General features: G+C 41.4%; 1 protein-coding gene across 1 annotated transcript in view; it reads left to right on the top strand.

The window, feature by feature from the left end:
- The window catches only part of abcc8 (ATP-binding cassette, sub-family C (CFTR/MRP), member 8), a 122,000-nt gene that overhangs the window by 77,521 nt on the left and 29,272 nt on the right, over positions 1–15,207 (top strand). The window contains exons 20-24 of the mRNA XM_033968232.2: positions 1,312–1,396; positions 2,910–2,990; positions 5,967–6,104; positions 8,295–8,420; positions 8,511–8,610. Coding sequence (XP_033824123.2) covers positions 1,312–1,396; positions 2,910–2,990; positions 5,967–6,104; positions 8,295–8,420; positions 8,511–8,610 — 530 coding nt within the window. The remainder of the gene's footprint in view (positions 1–1,311; positions 1,397–2,909; positions 2,991–5,966; positions 6,105–8,294; positions 8,421–8,510; positions 8,611–15,207) is intronic.

Here is a 15,207-nt window from a genome sequence, read left to right as displayed (position 1 = left end):
ACTAGCGCTCTTCCTCAGAGTGGTCACGTTGCTGTGATGTGGCGTTGTGTTTCTACCTGTGGACGCAGGACGACAGCGCCATCAGTGTGAAAACTAAACTAAACCTTGGTCTGAAAATCCTTAAAATTAAAAAGAAGATCAGATAAACCTCATTGGACTCAGAGCCATTCTTCTTAATACATCAATGTATCGGCCGAGCAATATCCTGGAACCAATAATCGAGGCTAGAGCAGTTATAGCGGCTAATTTGGAGCCAAGTTCCATATTAGGAACTCCGACCACGAGTATCATAGCAACCAAAGAGCCAGCCTGAAGTGAGGCTGTCGAAGGTAATGCCCCTTCACGCTCGCATCGCTGGTTTTGCAGGGAGCGGACGCTTAGCAACGCTGTCAATCAAAACTGTTGCTAACGCTAGCGGGAGTGACCTTGGGGAAAGAAGGCGCCTGATTTGTCTGTTATTAATGTTCATATCTTGATTTACAGACACAATAGTGAAATAAAAACCCCAGGATCATGTAGAGGGTTAATATGAACATTTGAGACCAAAATGACGAGGCTCACTGCAGCAGATTTTCAATGTAAACTGAATTGGAACGTGGCGGCTAGTGCGTTAGCTTTGTCCATTTATATATACAGTCTATGATCCCTGGATTATTATATATGAAGTTTCTTCTATGCCTCCCAAAATATTTGTTGCTAGACTTTGGTCACCTACGCCCCGTTACGTCCAAAGAAAACTTGCTGGATTAAGGCAAAAAAACAACAAAAAAACTTGCTAATATTATAACAAAAAACACAAAAAATAGGCCTAATGACATGATATAGTTAAAAATTATTTACCTCTTTTTTTAATATATTAATTGATAATTTGATCTGACCCAACACCAAACCAACCTCAATCCAGCCCCGATCCAACACCGACCCAACTCCAGTCTAACCCCAATCTGATCCCAATCCAACCCCGATCTAACCTCCATCTGACCCAACCTGACCCAACCCCAGTCTAACTCCAATCCAGCCCCAATCCAACCCCAATCCGACCCAACCCTGACCCTACCCCGACCCGGCCCCGATCTAACCCCAATCTGACCCAAAACCAACTCACCCCGACACACCCTCAACTCAACCCCATTCTAACCCAGATCCAATCCAACTAAACTCCAATCTAACCCCAATCCCGACCCAACGCCAATCCATTCCTGATCCATTCCTGATCCATTCTTGATCCATTCCTGATCCATTCCTGATCTCCTTTGTTTTACCTGCTCCTGTCTGTCCTTGCCTTTGATCATCTCGTCTTTCTTCCCTCAGATACAAAGCCGTGATCGACGCCTGCTCCCTGCAGCCCGACATCGACATCCTTCCACAGGGAGACCAGACAGAGATCGGTGAGCGGGTCGGTACAGCGCTCACCTTTCTATTCCCCTTTCTCCTGCTGCAGTGGACGACTATTGTACCAAAACATCATTAGTCATCACAGACAGAACATTTGTGTGTGCGCTGGAGGCGGGCAAACCTCGGGGAGCTCAGTATTTCATGTTTGGAAAAAGAGTCTTGTGCCACAAAATCAAAATATTAATACATCAAGATACTTCATGATGGCGACTGTGATTAGTATTAACATAATCCCATGTGTTCAGAACATATTATAGAGGTTAAACTACAGGTACAACAACTTTCTCTTGTAAAAACACAGGAGATTTATTTCCCAATTGCGACACCTGGAACTGGTCCTATATTAGACAAAATCGACTCTTGTGAGCTTTAAACCGTGTTATAATGTTGTTTCCTCTTTAAAATCATAGCTGCAGTTATGTTTTGTTTCATTCACACATGTTTGAGTGATTCTGCATTATTACTAAAGCGCAAAATGTTCTGTTCCACCTTGTGATGTCATGAAGTGGTAGTTTTTAAATTGACAGCTCCTTTTTACCTTTAGTTCAGGAAAAACTTTGTATTCCAGGGCTGAAATTATCCAAATGATTCTAGTTCAGCTCAATTTATTTTTGTAAAGCGTCGCCTCTTAGAGCTGAACATGAGAATTGATTTAACCAACAGAAAGTTTGAAAATCAACAACGAAACAGAAACAGACAAGCAAATTAATCAACAAATGGAGAAGTGTCCCAGAGCAGAGCGCCCCCTGGCCTTAGACCCACCTTCTCAGCAACGAAAAGCTAAAAAAAAAAATGTCGTAAAGACTGACGGAGGAACCAAAGATACAGACTCGGGAAACAGTTCAGCAGAGTTTATTTGCAGATACATAGAAGTGAATGAGTAGACCAGAGCAGACAGTCGTAGGTGTCGTAGGCAGTCGTCTTGGAGCAGGTCGTGGGTCGCAGGGTCAGAGGCTGAGGTGTTCGTACTGGACATGGAGAGCTGGGACGGAGACGGAGGTGCAGAGTGGAACAAATAAACTGGAACGTGACATGAAGGAAAAAACAGAAAATGACAAAACGATCTGACCCCGAGTGTCACAGGTTCTCAGTCCTTTTCTACTCACAGGTGGAGGCTCGATTCCTTGATCAGAAGCAGGTGTGTGGAGGTGGTGTCAGAGTCTCCGCCCAGCTCCAGTCTCAAACACAGAAGGGAGAAAGGGAAAACAGCACAGAACACACACACAAAAAAACGAAAATCCAGACAAAAACACAGCACTTCCTGTATCACCACATGACATCACAAGGTGGAACAGAGTGTTTTTTTCAGTTCAAGAGAAGAAGTCAGTCTAAATGTGCAAGTTTGTGTGTTAAACATGTGTGAATGAAACAAAAAAAACACAACTCCAGGTCTGTTTGCGATGAGAAAATGACATTATAACGGATCAGAAACATGCATAATTTGAGTCCTTTAACAGTACCCAGCTCTAGTCCAGAATACCCATAATCCCTCTGACATTTGTGGTCTTCCTCAGGGCGTGATCCTGTCGGGGGGGCAGAAGCAGCGCATCAGTGTGGCCAGAGCCTTGTATCAGACGACGGGTGTGGTGTTTCTGGTGAGTTTGATCCCAGTGTTTTGTGTATTAACCCTGTGAACGTCCTGTCAGACAGTGGTCACCTGTGTGTTCCAGCTCAGATCTCCATATTGACAGAGATCTGAGCTGGAACACACAGGTGACCACTGTCTGCAGCAGAATACACCAGCGCCTCCATTTTCTGCGCAGGCTCAGATTATTTGGTGTCAGTAGTAATAGTATGCTCATTTTCTACAGAGCTACCATTGAGTCGGTGCTAAGATATGGAATCACCAGCTGGTTTGGAAACTTGCTGGTCAAATCAAAAACCCAAATTTTAAATCTGGTGAGGACAGCAGGGAAAATTATGGGCTGTGCTGTCCCTCTGAGTCCTCAAGAACTTTACAAACAGGCCATGAGGAGACAGACCAGGAGCATTCTCTCTGACCCAACACATGTGTTGTACCCTGAGTATGAACTGTTGAGTTCGGGGAGGAGGTACAGGGCACCACGGTGGAAATACAACAGATATAGACATTCATTTATGCTTGTTTCGGTGGAACTGTTAAATGATAAATGATGTAGAAATGAGTGTGTGTGTTGAGAGAGATGTACTGCACCCTGTGTGTGGTTCTTTTGTTTACTGTGGTGTGAGCAGCCCATTGGTCCAAGAAAAATTTCTCCTAAGGGAGACAAATAAAGAAATCTTGAATCTTGAATCTTGAATCACTGTTCACACCACAGAAAACCAAAGGCTCCGATCGGCTTTTTAAGTTCTGTCCGACCGCAGGCACAAACTGGGTTTAGATATTGAAAATGTCAGGTCTTTGCAGAGTTTGTTGTTGTGAAATAAACAGTTGAGCAGGAGGAGGATGAGGGGGAAATCAAACAACTACGACTGATCAAGAAACTGGTGCTCTGGAGTTTTACTTTACAAACAGGAACAGAACACTTTAGAATAACTGCATATTAATTAGCCTGAATACAGCATGAAGAGAGACTTAATCCATAATGAACAAATATAATGACTCAGGCTTACTAACTACTTAAATAAGGGTTTAGGTTTAGGGTATTTACTATCTGTTAATCATGAAGTAAGTCTATGTTCATGCTTTATGCTTTATATATTACACAAAATTGACTCTTGTAGCTTTAAGTCATGTTATAATGCTGTTACCTCATCAAAAACACGACTGGAGTTGTGTTTTGTTTCATTTGAACATGTTTAAGTAACTCTTTATTATTAGTCTGGCTACATCAGACATGTCAGACTCAGGCCCACGAGCCAGATTTGGCCCTTGATATAAGCTCTAGTACACTGCAGCTCGCCCGCCGGCTGCTACGCCCTCTGCCGCAGTCTCCCATCTCAGCTCCTGCCTGGAGGAGATAGAGGCGTGGATGAGTCAAAACTTCCTGCAGCTAAATGGCTCCAAAACAGAAGCCATCCAAACTGGTACCTCTCATCAACTCCGCTCCTCTCCAATCACCTCTGTTTCATTTTTCGGACACACCATTCCCCTCTCTCCCTCTGTAACAAACCTGGGGGTCAAATTTGACCCCCACCTCTCCTTTGACAATCATGTCACCTCCATCTGCAAAACTGCCTTCTTTCACCTCCATAGTATCTCCGAACCTCGCTCTTCTCTTTCCCTCCCTGCTGCAGAGAAGCTTGTCCATGCCTTTGTCTCCTCCAGGCTGGACTACTGTAACGCTCTCCTCATCGGGATCTCTGGCAGGAGCATTCAAAAGCTCCAGTATGTCCAAAACAGCACCGCCAGGGTCCTGATGAGGGTGCGTAAACACGAGCACATCACCCCCATTCTTCACTCTCTGCACTGCCTCCCCATTCACTTCCACATTCAATACAAAGTCCTCTTGCACACCCATCACTTTGAGATTTGTTGTTCAAATGTAAAGTGCGTTATAAATAAAGTGTATTATTATTATTATTATTATAGCACATGCACAAATACTAACCCAGAATGCTTTGCAAATACGTTGGCGCCGGCCCCCATCACTTCTGCTGACACTCAGTAGCATCTGCTCCTGTCGCCTCACTCAAATTTAATCCACGCCTTCTGGAAAACATGCAGATGTTGTTAAAATGTTTCAATAAATATTTAGTTTGACCCGCGACTTAGTCCCAATTTTTAATTTTGGCCCTCTGTGAATTTGAGTTTGACACCCCTGGTTTACATCTCCAAAGCTCAAAACGCTCTGTTCCACCTTGTGATGTCATTAAGTGGTAGTTTTCAAGTTAACTACTACTACTTTTTACCTTTAGATCAGTGGAAATTAGCAATTCCAGGGCTGAAATGATCCAAATGATTCTAGAAATGAAGGTGTGTGGAGTTTAAAAACACCACATGGCCACATGATGACATCGTAAGGTGGAACAGCGTGTTTTTGAGAGAAGAACTCAGCCTAAATGTGCAGGTTTGTGTGTTAAACATGTGTGAATGAGACAAAAAACACAACTCCAGGTCTGTTTGTGATGAGGAAACTACATTAGAACACATAATAATAGCGTCATATGGGCTCTTTAAGATGATAAATAGTGTTTTTATAGTCTTTATTCATTCTACATTCTCATTGGCTCTTGTTGTTGTTGTTGTTATGGAAGAGCTCAATCAAACCTTTTAATCATGTTATAATTCCCCTCATCATTAACCGAGTCACAGTTATATTCAGATTTATGCATGTTTGAATAATCTTGTGCTACTTTTATATTCAAATTCCCGCTTCCTTTTACCTCTCATACACGAAAACCCTTTTGTTTTTTGTTGCGTTTATACATTTTCTATTTAATTTAATTCACGTTTACTTCTACAGCACATTTAAAACAACTTTAGCTGACCAAAGTGCTTCACAAAAAAACTCAAATACACAGAAAACACAACACGACACACAGTAAAAGTACAGCCCTGTGAGCCTCGTGACCTTTTTAAACAACATTTAAATAGGACAAATTCATTTAACCTGATTAATTTGTGTTTTTCCGTCCGTTTGTTGTCACAGGACGATCCGTTCTCAGCGTTGGACATTCATCTGAGCGACCACCTGATGCAGGAGGGCATTTTGAAGATGCTCCGAGACGAGAAGAGGACGGTGGTACTGGTCACGCACAAACTGCAGTACCTCCCCCATGCAGACTGGGTACGACAATGCTAATGCTAATGCTAATGCTAATGTTGATGCTAATGCTATTTCAATACCACAAATATAATAGAACAAACTCATTTTAGTACATTAAATGTGTCATTTTTGGTGGAAATTCTCTACGGATGTTGCAGTGTTCCACAGTTTGGCATTAAATCTTCATGTAGACCAGGCTAATGTACAGGTCAGATCTGTGGAAAGGGGACTCCACTCATCGTAAGAATGCTTGTAGCGCAATGAACACACACACGTACGTAATTGGATAAATGCTGATACTGTACATAATTTAAGATGATACTAAACATTCCAGGCAAAAACAAGCAGGTAGCACAGAAAAGTTACGCAGTGTGGCTTTATTTCCAACAAAATTTAAATAGTTTATACGAAATGTTCAGGTTAGTTGAATCTAAGAAATGTATTCAAAATTATGAATAATGCAGCTTCACCTACGCTGAAAACATTTATTAAACTTTTTTCCGAACAAACTCCCCGATCCACTCAGTCTGCGAAACCAAATGACATATTTCCAAAAAGATCCTCGGTCTTTACTCAGTCTCTTTGTCTTTTCAAACTATCAGACAGAGAATCAGCTCCAGACTCTCCAATCGTCTGTAGATTTGAATAATTTTACTAGAAATTTGAAAAAAAAGTACATTTTAGATTCAGACTTGGGGTAAAAGATGGAACAAAGTTTATTTACAAACACAGCGATGTAAATGTTGAGAGCGGCGTCGTAGGCTGAAGTCTTCGAGCAGGTCGGAGGTAACGGGGTCGGAGGCTGAGGTGTTCGTACCGGTCGAGGGGAGCTGGGTCGGAGGCGGAGGTGCAGAGAAGTTCCAGGGAGACAAAAAACTAAAATAACCAGCTGAACAGAGAGATCATAAGTACAAAAACTAGACTGAGCCGAGCAGAACTGTGTTGATGGTTGCAGGTGTGTAGTGGGAGGTACCAGAAGCTCCGCCCAGCTCCAGACTCCGACACAGAAGGGAGAGAGAAAGACGAACAAAAACACAGGACAGACCGGGATCTTGACATTTAGATAATCAAATGTGTCACATCAGATTCAGTTTGTTCTGTTTCACTGTAAAAACCTGCACAGAATGATTTTTATATCGGTTTGGACTGAAAAAAAACTGGAAACATCATGCACTGGACATGGAGACGTTTTATTGAATTTTACTGCAAATGTTAATGATGAAGTGATGGATTTATAATGTAATTGTGATGAAATGTGTTTTAATGTGTGTTCACCGCACAAGGACCAAACATGGAAAGAGACAGGAGCTAAATCTGGAACAAATCATCTTTTCTTTTATAAGATTAATGAATATGTACATGGGCCCTGACAAATAAATAAATAAATACATAAATACATACATACGTAAAGAAAGAAAGACAAATAAACAAAGAAAGACAGAAAAACAATTAAATAAGTAAAGAAAGAAAGAAAGAAAGAAAGAAAGAAAGACAATGAAAGAAAGAAATAGACAGAAAGACAATTAAATAAATAAGTCAATAAATAAATAAAGAAGGAAAAGACAAAGAAAGAAAAAGACAGAAAGACAAAGAAATACAATTAAATACATACATAAATACATACATAAATACATACATACATAAAGAAAGAAAGACAAATAAACAAAGAAAGAAAGACAAAAAACAATTAAATAAATAAAGAAGGAAAGACAATGAAAGAAAGAAATAGACAGAAAGACAATTAAATGAATAAATAAATAAAGAAGGAAAGACAAAGAAAGAAAAAGACAGAAAGACTGTGCAGAGTTTGCATGTTCTCCCTGTGTCTGGGTGGTTTCCTCTGGAGACTCCTGTTTCCCTCATCAACTCAAAACGTCCACAACAGGCCAAATCCTCAGGCTAACGTAGCCCTGACCAACGGTAGCAACAAGATCACAGAGACGCCCAACAGCAGTGAAGGATGGGTCAAATGCAGAGGATACATTTGAGTAAAGTGACCCTTTACCTTAATGTCATCCTGGTTATGATCAGTACCATTCTAAGATTATTCAGGAAAGTCCATTTGTTCCATGTTTTTTTTTCCATATGTATCGATTAGCATCCGTCTCTTTACTTTTTAAACAGCCCTTTTTGTGATTGCTGTGAGTCTTATCTCAGATGTGCACCATTAGGGAGATCACTTCGCCCGAGCTAAACTCTTTACTTCGGCAGATTATTGCGATGAAAGACGGCACCATTCAGACCGAGGGCACTTTGAAGGACATCCAAAAGTCGGAGCCAGAGCTGTTCGAGCAGTGGAAGTCGCTGATGCACAGAAAGGACCAGGAGTTCGAGAAGGTGAACGCTTTCTGTCTGTAACATCTCAGGGACTTTTTGAAGGTGGTAATTCAACCTCTTTAAAACAAGATCACTGTGGTCTGACTTTAGGAGACTGTTACCGAGAGCGTGACGGATTTGGAGAGGAAAAACCTGCGCAGGGCCATGTATTCACGAGAGGCGGTGAGGACGGAGGAGGAGGAGGAGGAAGGTGAGAGGTCAAAGGTCGAGGCTGTATCGGAGTTATTGCTTAGAAAATACTCGTATAAAGGCATGTTACGCTTCTGCTTAAGGTGGAAAGTCACACAGTAAATCACGTCTGTTTATCGCAATGTTTGTACTGTTACTCACCATGTCTCTTAAACTTTACCCATAATGCATTTGCTACTTATAAACCTCATGACACGTTGTTTAAAGCAGATCTATTGTGCTAGCATAAACGTTGGATCGCAGTGTGACTCTGAAGTGCTGTACGTTCAAAAACATAATACAGAAAAAAACAGAATAATTGTAAAAAATAAGCCTGATACTTCGTGGATTTCGTCTATTGCGGGTTATTTTTAGAACGTGACCCCCGCGATAAACGAGGGACCGGCGTATTAATCTAAAACGACTTAATAAAAGAAACACGAAAACTGACGTCGCCGTAAACAAACAAATCACACTAGCGAGCACCAGATTTTTTTCATTCGTACCAAAATTACTACACAACGCTGCAGAATCGTACGTGTATCATCGATTAAGAAAATAAAATTGAAGAACGCAATACGTGGCAGTGGGCGCGTGCTGGTGGCGGAGAAAGCGGGGGCAATGTGGCGTCTTGAAAATAAGCGATTCCTCAAACACGAAACACTCCAAATCCAACTTTGAGTGAGTAAATGTTGAGGAAAAACAACTATAACAGTCGATTTTGCAGAATAGGTCTGCTTTAAAGTTTAGATTCAACAAAGTACAGTCCCTTTTTAAAGAAGAACTATCCAACTTTTTAATGGGAGTTCCACCACCTGCTTGTTTCCATGGAAATCTCATTGCTTTTCCTGGATTGTTCCACAGTACGGCATTACACTTTCATCCGTACTGCATTTATTCAGTCAAACCTCGGAAAACATGTCTCATCTCTAAATCCCTCTTTCCGTGGAACATTCCAGACGAAGCAATAAAAGCTCCATGGAGACGAGCAAAAGTGACATAGTGTGACTTTAAGCATCACGCAGGTTTGACCAAATAATTAAACAATGCAAGAATGCTTTTTTGTGTATTTGATGAGCGTCTAAAACAGTTTTTTTGACCTGATTTCTCACATTGTGGTTAAAATGAAATGTTTTTTAAAGTTCTGTGTGTTTATGGTCGCTCAGTTTGCAGTAACAGTAAGAAAAATCAAACATTGAAGGCATTAGATTTGACTAAAAATGTCTGAAGTTCTTTAAATGCCCATAACGTCCTCGAACAAAGTCAAATTAAAATGGAGGATACAGTTTCCCCAAAAGTGTGAGTGACATAAGCATAACGCCAGTCTATGCTTATGCAGTACATCCTTTAACCCACCTGTATACCTGTTGTGTTTTTATATGCAGTGCTATATAAATACACAATGGTTTTATACTTTTTGATGGTTGTCTGTAGGGCTGACTTTCACACATGCCTGAGACCGCGCGCTCGGCCTCTCTCATGTGTTTGTGTTAAAGCTGTGCGCCCCGTAGTCCGAGGCGCAGCTCCCTTTACCTGTGTTCTGTGTTGTTTTCTGGGGGCCCGCCTGCCTGGACTGGTGCGATGGCTCCCACACAAGTTGCTGCGCTCATGTTCGATCGAGCAGGTGTGGTCAGAATGCATGACGTAACCAGCACAAGTGTGAGGAGACATGTGGCATTGTGAAAGAAAACTGCAGCCGCTTATCGCCCGTGACAACTGCACTACCAGGCAAACGTTTGGACACAAGTTTTCATTGTTACATTATGTTTTTTTTACTTTCTGCGTTGTTAATACTGAAGACAACAAATGTGAAGCAAGAAATATGGAATTGAATTGCAATAAATAGATTCCTAAAAGCACCACCTTTTGCTTTGGGGACTTGCCTGGGATCCAGAACACACAATTCATACACAAGATAATTCAAAGTGCTTTACAGAATAAAAAAAGATGTTCAAATCACAAAACAACTCAAAAAAACATAAATAATCATCATAAAATTAACACTAATGGAGAAAAGTGTAGAATAAAACCTTTCGGTCATATGCACAGATAAACAGAACCGTTTGAGCCTGGATTTAAACATTGGTTTAGTCCTGGTTCAGTCCTGGTTTAGTCTTGGTTTAGTCCTGGTTTAGTCCTGGTTTAGTCCTGGTTTAGTCCTGGTTTAGTCCTGGTTTAGTCCTGGTTTAGTCCTCCTCATGTGAGATGGTTCTTGTGGCTCATGTGGGAGATGTTCTTTGGTGCTGGTCCATGGAGAGACTTGTTCACACTGAGCTGCTTTAAAGTCTCTGAGCCACAGGAGCCAGAGACTGAGCCACAGGACACATGTGTGAAGTACGTCCTAGTTCTAGTCCTGACCCGAGCAGCAGTGTTCTGGACGTACTGTTCTGTCTTAAGGCTCGTTTGGAGAGGCCAGAGACCAGGCCAATCTGGTCTATGCATGGGCCGTCCATATAATAAATAAATAAGAAATCATAAATAACAAATATCACAGGGGGCTGAAAAACATCATGGATTTCTGCATGATCACGAGGCAAGACTCTGTTAATCTGAGGTGAGAGAAATTAGATTTTATTTGTAAATCACAGGTGACCAATGAGCTCCTTCATTTCACATGTGTCACTAAAATAAACAAATCTGATTGGACAATTACGTTTGACGGGGCTTGAGACACAACAGAGGATGTGGAGACCAGACTGATGTCAATCTGTATAAAAAAGACTGAGAGAATCCAGTCTGGCAGTTTAGTGACAGCGCTGCAAACCCTTGACCTTCTCTCAGAGCTTCATGATGAAGTCTCCTCAAATCATTTTACACAATAGATTCAATTGCAAATCACAAAGGCTGGAATTCATGTTTCCTTTACAACAGCAACATTCTGCATAAACGGTGCTAACCCTGTAGTTTAGTTCTGTACAAACATGTTCTGAAATGTCATCCTCGTGACCCCGTTAATAAAAATATAAATCACAAATATAATCCCAGTCGCTCTGCTGTCAGAAAAATCATAATTTGATATTTTTCCCACATCGTTCTGACTCACTTCACAGGTGCACTCTGTCAGGGCTCATTAGTCAAATACCAAGAGTGTGTAAAAGAAAAAAGCAAAGGCAAGTTTATTTGTACAGAACAATTTGTGCACAAAGTAATTTTTGTGTTTTACAGAATAAAAAAGACTTTAAAATCACAATTCAACAAATCAAAACATGAATAATCACAAATATTCATCATAAAATTAACATTAAAGGAGAAAAGTGCAGAATAAACTTATAAAGAATAAACCCCTTTCAGTCACAGATAAACAGAACAGTTTGAGTCTGGATTTAAACATTGTCAAAGTCGAGGCCTGAGTCACATCTTCAGGAAGATTTCAAGGTTTTAACTGAACAAAACTGATTCGCCATGTTTAGTCCTGGTTTAGTCCTGGTTTAGTCCTGGTTTAGCCCTGGTTTAGTCCTGGTTTAGTCCTGGTTTAGTCCCGCTTTAGTCCTGGTTTAGTCCTGGTTTAGTCCTGCTTTAGTCTTGCTTTAGTCTTGCTTTAGTTCTGGTTTAGCCCCAGTATAGTCCTGGTTTAGTCCTGGTTTAGCCCCGGTATAGTCCTGCTTTAGTCCTGGTTTAGTCCTGGTTTAGCCCCAGTTTAGTCCTGGTTTAGTCCTGCTTTAGTCCTCGTTTAGCCCTGGTATAGTGCTGCTTTAGTCCTGCTTTAGTCCTGGTTTAGCCCCAGTTTAGTCCTGGTTTAGTCCTGCTTTAGTCCTCGTTTAGCCCTGGTATAGTGCTGCTTTAGTCCTGGTTTAGTCCCGGTTTAGTCCTGGTTTAGCCCCGGTATAGTCCTGCTTTAGTCCTGGTTTAGTCCTGGTTTAGCCCCAGTTTAGTCCTGGTTTAGTCCTGCTTTAGTCCTCGTTTAGCCCTGGTATAGTGCTGCTTTAGTCCTGCTTTAGTCCTGGTTTAGTCCTGCTTTAGTCCTCGTTTAGCCCTGGTATAGTGCTGCTTTAGTCCTGGTTTAGTCCCGGTTTAGTCCTGGTTTAGCCCTGGTATAGTGCTGCTTTAGTCCTGGTTTAGTCCCGCTTTAGTCCCGGTATAGTCCTGCTTTAGTCCTGCTTTAGCCCTGGTATAGTCCTGCTTTAATCCCGCTTTAGTCTTAACCCTCTTTCTCTTCACTCCACACATGTTCATTCATACTTTTGCTGCCTTCAGTTGGAATCTACAAAGTAAAACCCCATGAAAACAGAGAAAACGAACATTAAATGAAACATGTGTCCAAACATTTAACTGGTAGATTATATTTTCTCCCATTTTACCCGTTTTGTTTCCTCTTTTTTCCCGCGCAGCAGCAGCAGCATGATCACAGACAAACAGCCGTGGTCGAGTCTTTAGCCCCGTCAGCCTCTGCTCTTTATCCTGCATGACGTCCTGTGGTGGATTTACTCTGGGGTCAGATGTGCTTGTAAACCGGGTCCAGTTAACCCCTCGTGTGTGGGATGGCTGCTGTGTTTCCCTCCCTGTCGATCCTATTTGTGGAGCGACGCATTTAAGCTGATTTTGTGGTTCGGCCTGTCGTGTTTTTCCTCTCTGTTTTTTTTTTCTGACGTTGCAGCATGGTGAATATGAAAATGGGGGAAGGAGGGTGGATCTGTCAGAAATGTCAAATAGTTCACGAGCAGTGAGTCAGCAGAGGAAAAGCATGAGATTGACAACCTGAACTTTGCCTGAATGTTTATAAAAAGGAAGATTATGCAATTAAAGGTCCGATATTACGCAAAACTGACTCGTGTGAGATTTAAGACGTGTTTTAATGCTGTTATCTCCTCAAAAACAGACCTGGAGTTGTGTTTTGTTTCATTCACACATGTTTAAGTAACATCTCCAAAGCTCAAAACGCTCTGTTCCACCTCGTGATGTCATCAAGTGGTAGTTTTCAAATCAACAGCTGCATTTTTACCTTTATTTCAGTCGAGATTCGCAATTCCAGGGCTGAAATCATCCAAATGATTCTAGAAATGAAGGCGTGTGGAGCTAAAAAACACAGTGGAGCACTTCCTGTATCACCACACGATGACATCACAAGGTGGAACGGAGCGTTTTCAGTTTGAGAGAAGCAGGGTTTGTGTGTTAAACATGTGTGAATGAAACAAAAAAACACAACTCCAGGTCTGTTTGTGACGAGGAAACAACATTAGAACATAAAATATAGCGTAACATGGGCCCTTTAAATATTTACAAATCTTAAATACTGTCCATGATGCATTATGTAACATTTCTGGTGGAGCGCCGGCCGCCTGTTTGTCTCCATGGCGATGTTATTGCTTTATCTGGAGTGTTCCACAGTATTGCATTAAGCATCTATCGTGCATTTATCAAATCAAAAGTGTTTTACTGCAAATAAATAAATAAAAATAATAACAGAGACTTGGACACCTTCCTGGAGAGATGTTCTGGACATGTCCCACCAGGAAGAGGCCCCGAGGAAGACCCAGGACACGCCGGAGGGACTATGTCTCTCGGCTGGACTGGGAACGCCTCGGGATCGTCCTGGAAGAGCTGGAACTCCTGAAACCGCGACCCAGACCCGGATAAAGCGGAAGAAAATGATGGATGGATAATAGAGACGCACCGACCCAATGTTTTCAGTTCCAATACTGATTCTGATGCTCCCGAAACTCGATATCAACCGATACCAGTGCAGGGACGGAAAATGGCGTTTATTTCCTAAAAAACGACATTAACGTAAGACAGAAGTGATCCACGATGGAGCTGTTTTTTACCTTTTAAATAACGACAAAAACAGCTTTGTATCAATAAAAATTCAAACATTATGAGTTTGCTGGACCGACCACGAGCAGTAAATCATCTTATTACATCAGTTTATATGATATATTTATGTTCCAATCAGGATATCGACTGATCCGATATTTGGAAGCCGATATTGAATCATTTTAAGAAGACTCCTGCACACTCCTGCCTCACTCTCGCTTCACTTTTATTAACACATTTTCTGATACCTGAAGAAGACCAGAGGGACCGAACCGTTTTGATAAAAGTGAACTAAGAGTGAAACAGGAGCGTGCAGGAGTTTTCTTCAAACGTTTCAGTCAGACACTTCTCCTGTCGCACCTGTCGCCCCGTCAGGTGCACAGAGTCGGCACAGAAACAAAGCCGATATCTGATCTAGAAATGTTTCAGTATCGGTGCAGATATTTGACCCCAGCATCAGATCAGAGCATCGCTAATAAAAAAAAACTTGGAAAAACTTGCTGTGAGGGGCTTGCGTCTTCACAGATCTAACCTGTAATTTGGCTTGTCCTGCTTGTTTCCATGGAGATAGATACGTTTGCTGCACAATATCACAAATACTGACTACGGAATGATCATTATTAAGAAAATAAGTCAAATGAAACAAAAGGTAGATATTAATTTTGTCTTGCTGGAGTCTCTGTTAAGTTTTCATTTTGACTTTTTTACTAAAAGCAAAAGTTAAATCTGTAAACTGGACAAAACGTCTCGGTCTTCGTCCTCGCCGCTTCTTCAGTTGGACTTGACGTAAAGACGTGTTTATTTTAGTTTTTATTTAAATAAATTGTGCCAAAACGTATTTAAAAAATCACATTATAGTCAAATCAAA

This window comes from Periophthalmus magnuspinnatus, chromosome 6, assembly GCF_009829125.3.
Source record: "Periophthalmus magnuspinnatus isolate fPerMag1 chromosome 6, fPerMag1.2.pri, whole genome shotgun sequence".
NCBI classification, from domain to species: Eukaryota; Metazoa; Chordata; class Actinopteri; order Gobiiformes; family Gobiidae; genus Periophthalmus; species Periophthalmus magnuspinnatus.
The sequence above is the reverse complement of the archived record's forward strand: the minus strand, read 5'-3'. Positions and strand labels throughout refer to the sequence as shown.